Here is a 7,340-nt window from a genome sequence, read left to right as displayed (position 1 = left end):
ACAAGTTGATCATTGATCCCTTAGCCGTGTGTGGTGCCCCCTCCACCATAATCCACCTCGATCATATCGTAGTTGTGCTTAGGCGAAGCCCTGCGTCGGTAGCAACACCATCACCGTCATCACGCCGTCGTGCTGACGGAACTCTCCCGTGAAGCTCTGCTGCATCGGAGTTCGTGGGACGTCATCGAGCTGAACGTGTGCTGAACTCGGAGGTACCGTACGTCGGTACTTGGGTCGGTCGGATCGTGAAGACGTACGACTACATCAACCGCGTTCTCATAACGCTTCCGCTTACGGTCTATGAGGGTACGTGGACGATACTCTTCCCCTCTCGTTGTGCATCACCATGATCTTGTGTGTGCGTAGGAATTTTTTTGAAATTACTCGTTCCCCAACAGTCCGGTCACTAACCGATCACGATTTTTCAACCCGGACGACCCCCCCTCAAACGGGTCTCAAACGTCCGGACTGACCGGCACCCCTCATATCCAGTCAAATATGGGACAGATATGGGGCCCAAGCGCGTCTGCCACGTAGGATTGATGATGGGGTCCCACACGAACTTGTCCGGAAAACCGGTGGTCCGACGGACGCCTCCTCCGTCACTAGGGTGTAAACGTCGTGTGGCGCCGCTCTAACTCGCTGCCCAAGGCCAAATCCGGCTATTTAAGCCGGCCGACGTCCTCCAACCCTAGCCCATCCACCTCCTCCCTCTATGTGCCGCCACCCGAGCCCATCCGTCTCCTCTCCCCCACTCTTCCATCGCCATAGTCCGGCGGCTGATCACCACGTACGCTATGCTCACGCCTGAGCGCCGCAGGCAGATCACGGAGGAGATCCAGGCAAGGTGCGCCGCCCGCATCGCTGCTGGGTTGCTTCCGGACTCGCCGGAGCCAGAGGAGGACGAGGAGTAGTAGTTGGAGGAGGAGGAGGGAGAGCCTCTGTCGGAGCTGATGGAGGAGGCAGATCCGGAGGAGGACGAGGCGAAGCTGCCGGAGCATGGCTTCAATATGGCGGAGGTGGAGGCGGATTTCGCCGTCGCCCAAGCCGTGGAGATGGCGGAGCAGCAGGCCATCCTGGAGTCCATCCAGGATGAGGCCTTCGTGGAGGCCAACCGGCAATTCCTTTGGTAGGAGTAGGCGGTGTCCGACGGGCTCTTCGACGAACTCGGTACGAAGATAGAGGAGGAGAAGGCCGAAGCGGAGCAGCCGGAGGCTCTGCCGCCCATGCTTCCGGAGCTGGGCACGGAGATTGTCGGCATCTCCGACGAGGAGTAGTGGCCCGGTGGTGTGTTTCCGCCGGCGGATATAGTCGGAATTGAAGGCGGTGGGCGGGCGGCGACGGCGGCGGGTAGCTGCGGAATTGGAAGGGGGGAGGCGCGCGGGCTGAAATGTCCCTCTCATCAACTGTTTTTTCACTATAAAGGGCACCGGCGCAGCGAAGGGAATCTGTGTTTTCATGGGTGAAGGGAAGGCAATTAACCGCGCCTCTCAAAAGAATTTAAGGACCGGGGGCGTCTTAGATGTCTGCTCGAATCGCTTTTTCACGTAAAATTGTAAACTGACGGTTATTTGCAGTTTGGCGCGATACAAGGGGTCTGTTTTTACAGGGGGCAAAGCGAAAAATCCAGAAAAACGCTATCCTGCCCCTTGCGCGTGCGGCCTTCACGACCCACCCATGATGGCGGCGGCGGCGGCGGCGGCGGCGAGGCGCGCCGCCACCGGCCTCTTCCCGCTGCTCCTCTCCTCGCATTCCCGAGCCCTCCCGCGCCACGGAGATCTCCTAGCACTGCCCTCCCTCGTTCGCCCCCGCCGCCTCCCTTCTCACCCCGCCAAGCTCTTCTTCTGCTCCGCCGCCGCCTCCTCCAATGGTGCGGCCCCGGAGAAGGCCCGGGACATGCACCTGTACAACACGAGGTCGAGGAGAAGGGAGCCGTTCCGTCCCCGCGCGCCCGGCGGGGAGGTCGGCATGTACGTCTGCGGCGTCACGCCCTACGACGACAGTCACATCGGCCACGCCCGCGCCTACGTCGCCTTCGATGTCCTCTTCAGGTTCGTCCGTCCACTAGTCATTCAAGCTCGGGGCTGCTGATTCAGTGGCAGTTTTGGTCCACTTGGCCGTGTCCTGTGTTTGTACCAGTTGTTCGTGTGGGTCAAACGGTGGAAATCAGAAACGATTTTGCAACTGTAAACGCAATTCTAATACCTAATATTTGAATTTCATAGACCATTTTATCTCTGTGTATCTCTAGATGGAGAGGCCAGAAGCAATTCGTCCATTTGATAGTCAACACTTAATAGTACCCATTTTTGTGATATGCCCAGCTCAGTTTAGGAAGTTCTAACATTAACACCATAGTAAACTGTGCTATAATGATTCAGTTATTCGACTAAACTTGAATATGCATCTCATAGTAAATTTTGGCTATGGGCTTACGCACCCGCTGATAGTCTGGCATTCTAAAACACCATGCATGTAATGTCACCAGTGAACATTTGGTCCTCTCTTGTTTTCGTAAGTACGTTTTTCCAGGTAGGCAATCGGAAGCACTGCATCTGATTATCTTTGGTCTCCTGACATGTGATTATGGCCATCTTAGGTACTTGCGTTATTTGGACTATGAAGTATGCTATGTTCGGAACTTTACTGACATCGATGACAAGGTGATTTTCAGGTTAAATTTGTTTGCATATACCTACAAGCGATGTTTGGTTCTTACTTCTTAGTTTTTAAACTAATTTAAAACAAAAAATGCTACTATTGTATTTATAGCTTCTCTTGCATCATCTCCATTTGAAAGTTGTAAATTATACCTTTACTGTCCAGAAAAATGATTATGACCTGACCTGAAATAGAGAAGGCAGACTAATCCCTGAATTTAGTTTGCTCAGTAATATGAACTGTTCAGAAAAAAGTTGCATCATCTCCATCTTCTTTGGAATGCTCATGTCATATGAACTGTTCACTTCAGACTAATCCCTGAATTTAGTTTGCTCAGTTCATATCCACTGCATTCAGTTCGCTGCTAATTGTATTAAGCTAGTCTACCTGGAAAACTAGAAAGAAAATTTAAACACCGATTGCATCTGCACAGGAAACCTGAGTTGCACTTCTGGAATTCTGTAGATAATTGCAAGAGCTAACCAATTGGGGGAAGATCCTTTTAGCTTAAGCAAAAGATACTCTGATGATTTCCTGTCGGACATGGCTCATCTTCAATGTCTACCACCATCTGTGGAGCCCCGTGTTTCAGATCACATTGATCAGATTGTAACCATGATAAAACAGGTAAGTTGTACTTGTAGCGTGACTCTTTGGTGTTTTACTGTCTTATGTGCAGTACTTTATTTATATATATGAAGTTGGTTGTGGTTATTTTCTTTTGTTTTTATACTGCTTTCTGCAATAGCCTTGTTAAGTGGATTTGCTCCCATATTTGGTTGAAATATCCTTGTGTTGACATACTCTTATCTATCCAGACCATTCGGTTGTTATCATTATAATGTGCTGCTTTCATGGGGTTGATCAATGCATTTAGGGTTCATTTTTAAGCAGGTTATCTTATAAAATAGAATTCTTGTATAAAGGACATCCATTTTCAAAGTAGGTTGTTACCATGGCAACCTAAGAATTTGCCATTACATTCAGTATACTCACATCCTCTTCATTTATGTAAAGAAACAACCTGAGATTGCACTAAGTTCTTTGCACATGTATAATGTATATGGCAATGTTGGATGTGATATAATTCTGTATATGCAGCTGTGGACATGAATAGCAATGTTTTGTATTATTGATGTTTAGTATCTCTTACTGTTGATCTGAGTTCTAGTACCTATATAATATGTTTACACAAATCCAAAATAAATTACAGACACTTACAATTCTCATATTTTCAGAGTATAAAAGTTGTCATAATAGAGTTCTTGTTTTTTGGTTTGACTTCCTTTCTTATGCTATTTTTCTTGGAACAGATTATCGATAACGGTTGTGCATATGTAGTAAGTGGGGATGTCTATTTCTCTGTTGACAATTTTCCTGAATATGGGAAGTTATCGGGTCGAAAACTAGATGATAATAGAGCTGGTGAAAGGGTTGCAGTTGACGAGAGAAAGAAAAACCCAGCTGATTTTGCTTTATGGAAGGTAATAGATGCCCCATTTTTCCATTTCTAATATGTAGATTGTTCTGTGTCTGCTCTGTGAAGAGATGATATAGATATTTAGTTCAGCACTAAGTTAGTTGATTCTGTGTGAACTGTAGGCTGCAAAAGATGGGGAACCATGGTGGGATAGCCCTTGGGGCCCGGGTAGGCCAGGATGGCACATCGAATGCAGTGCCATGAGTGCACAATACTTGGGCAATTCTTTTGACATTCATGGTGGCGGGGAGGACCTGATATTTCCACATCATGAGAATGAAATCGCTCAAAGCCGTGCCGCATGTTGTGACAGCAGCATAAATTATTGGGTGCACAATGGTTTTGTCAATGTAAATGGCCAGAAAATGTCTAAATCGCTTGGTAACTTTATCACTATACGCAAGGTAATTCATCACATGAATACTTTATTTTCTGAATAACTATACCCCTGCTTTCTCAAAGATTGCCAACCTTTCCAGGTCATAGAGCTTTACCACCCACTTGCGTTGAGGATGTTCTTACTTGGTACCCACTACAGGTCCCCAATCAACTACACAGTAGAGCAGCTTAATGTTGCATCGGATAGATTGTACTACACTTATCAGGTATATTATATCTTTATATGTTCATGGCTTCACGCTGTTGCTATCTGTTGCTACTATATTCACATGAACTGCTTACACGCTTAATAACAGTTTGTATATGCTATTAGCCTATACTATGTCATATTGTTTTGAAATCGAAGTGGTGGGTCTCTGTGGCCGTTGGGGTAGTGGCTACAAGAATGTTCAAATAACAGCAACCAGTTTAAACAACATTGAGTCTATTTATATGAATTTGCTTGTAAATTGTAGGCGCCTGTTGGATATGAAGATCACTTCCTTGGATGCAGGAGCCGACAAATATGTCAGGCCTTCATAGTTTGGCTTTTCTTTTAACTGTGTTCATACTCCAAAAATGACCATCCTAGAAAAGTAAAGCCAGTGAAGCTTAAAATGGCGTGCGCAAAAAAGGCACTTTATTCCTATGCCAATGTACTTGTGTATCTACAAGTAAATTTAGTGATTTCACATATTATTTTGACTAGTAGAGGCGCACGTGCAACGCACGTTAATATTTAGGCAATATATTAATTACACGTGAATATTAGGAATGCAATCATTCGTGTGTTAATCGTGTGATTGGTGCAATATTTGGTATATATTAATTGCACGTTAAACACGTTTAACGCTCACCATTGGAGCAGTCTAGGTCGTTGGATTGACTTAGTTCGATGGCCGAGATCAGTTGGATCTACCCCTTTGGGTCTTTTTATATTGGTATAGATACACGATGCTTTTTGTCGCATCTTCTTGAAACGGACTTGTAGCATGGTTTCAGTGCTATTCTGCTGTACAACTTTCAGTAACTGAATAATCAATGCTCAACCTTGACTAGCTTATGAGATTGTCCCTGGATGTTGTTATCCCGGTCAGAAATTTTAATCTGAGCCTTTTGTGGCCTAGTCTGGCTTAATGTGAAGAACTGTTTTTTTTCCTAAACTGATTTTTTTAATATATTTTTTGAGCGCCCTGATTTTATCCTGCCTGTTTAGAAGTGCCGACAGATCAGCCCAAAATTTAGAGTTATTATTTCAGCCATGGTCTTGTTCTTCCACATGGTGTCACTCGACAGTGTTGTTTTAGAATCCATGGGAGTACGGTAGTAGTCGCTGTGTCTCTGGCTGAAGTCAGTTAGTTTACAGCCTGCAACGGCTATGAAATTGCTCCTCGTGCCTGACTAGTCGGAACTCTCAACTTGTGTTGGCACTGAAAGTTACATTTCAGCATTCTTGTTATTTCATCAGGCGACATTTTAAATGCCATTACTTCTACTTCATGGCCTTATGCTGAATCATTTCCTACATACAGACATTGCGCGATTGTGAAGAAAGCACCCAGCAGGACCAAAGCAGTAGTGGAGGTTCACTACCTTTTACTACCACGCATTGCGTCGAGAAGCTTCACGGGGATTTTGAGACGTCAATGTCTGACGATCTTCACACTTCGGTGGCGCTGGCTGCTATTTCCGAGCCGTTGAAAGTTATGAATGATTTGCTGCATACTCGTAAGGTAAAGCCAGTGATAATAAACTTGCGGAGGTACATTTCAGATTCACTACTCTACTCAGGTAGTGTCTGAGTTGCGCCGCTGTTAGACAAAGGTAGAAGTACTAGCCGCCTTGACTTTCTTTCCTCTGGCGTTGTGTTTGGTCAGGGAAAGAAGCAGGAGAAACGGCTGGAATCGCTTGCGGTCTTGGAAGAGAAAGTGAGAATGGTGCTTTCTGTCCTGGGGCTGATGCCCTCGAGCTACCATGAGGTGAGCGCCGTGTTGTGTAAACTGAAACCAGCAGATTGGCGGCCAGCCACTGTTGTGATGCTTGGTTCTTCGGGTGAAGAACACAAATGTTTTTCCATGCTGTGCATTCTAGTGTTGATGCTCTACCGACAATGACGACCTTGTGCTGTTGTGTCCCAGGCTCTGCAGCAGCTGCGGGAGAAGGCGCTGCGGAGGGCGTGCGTCACCGAGGAGCAGGTGCTGCAGAAGATCGAGGAGCGGACCGCCGCGAGGAAGGCGAAGCAGTTCGGTCGGTCGGACGAGATCCGGGATGAGCTGGCGGCCCTCGGCATCGCCCTCATGGACGGCCCCGACGGCACCGCCTGGAGGCCGTCCGTGCCGTCCTCCCAGCAAGCGGTGGTCACCAGCAGTACATGATCGGCACCACACACCACGGGCTCAGGGGTGTCTTGGACAGTTTTGAGGAGTTGCAGTGTTTTCCAGGGATCTATGATTGGAAGCCAGCAAATATTTAACGAATCAACTGGATTATACATACATGAAAAAAAAAAGAGCTGCGCACTCTCCTTGGAAGCTCCTGTAGAGTTTTTATTAAGTATAAATGAAATGAAATGTAGAGATTTTGATGATTTTTTTCTTTCACCCACATGTCTTGTTCTCGCCAGACATTCTTGACATATAGCTGAGCATTTTTTTTGCTGGTAGCCTATTGTTTTTATACATACGTACTTGTTTTATTTAAACGAGCCAGAAATTATATGTTCCAGTCAGTTGCCATTGACGTGGTTAGCATCCGGCTGCCAGAAACAATGAGTGGCAACGATTCCCACGTGGCCTGGCCGACATGCGGGCCCCGTGGGTCA

The 7,340-nt window shown here is 46.7% G+C and overlaps 1 protein-coding gene across 2 annotated transcripts; it reads left to right on the top strand.

Moving 5' to 3' along the window:
- Positions 1–1,610: 1,610 nt before the first annotated feature.
- On the top strand, positions 1,611–7,181 carry LOC125510395 (cysteine--tRNA ligase CPS1 homolog, chloroplastic/mitochondrial). Of its 2 annotated transcripts, XM_048675557.1 has the most exons (9): positions 1,611–2,051; positions 2,600–2,663; positions 3,127–3,288; positions 3,975–4,145; positions 4,264–4,545; positions 4,621–4,746; positions 6,052–6,252; positions 6,397–6,498; positions 6,658–7,181. In XM_048675557.1, exons 1-9 carry the CDS (start codon positions 1,678–1,680, stop codon positions 6,892–6,894), a joined length of 1,719 nt encoding a protein of 572 aa, XP_048531514.1. In that variant the 5' UTR covers positions 1,611–1,677; the 3' UTR covers positions 6,895–7,181. The 2 variants fall into 2 exon arrangements, with proteins under 2 accessions (XP_048531514.1, XP_048531515.1); XM_048675558.1 differs by lacking the exon at positions 1,611–2,051 and having other exon boundaries at positions 2,601–2,663; positions 3,095–3,288.
- Positions 7,182–7,340: the final 159 nt, after the last annotated feature.

Source organism: Triticum urartu, chromosome 5 (assembly GCF_003073215.2).
Source record: "Triticum urartu cultivar G1812 chromosome 5, Tu2.1, whole genome shotgun sequence".
In the NCBI taxonomy this organism is placed as follows: domain Eukaryota; kingdom Viridiplantae; phylum Streptophyta; class Magnoliopsida; order Poales; family Poaceae; genus Triticum; species Triticum urartu.
Note: the sequence above shows the minus strand (reverse complement) of the source record. Positions and strands in the feature narration are given on the sequence as shown.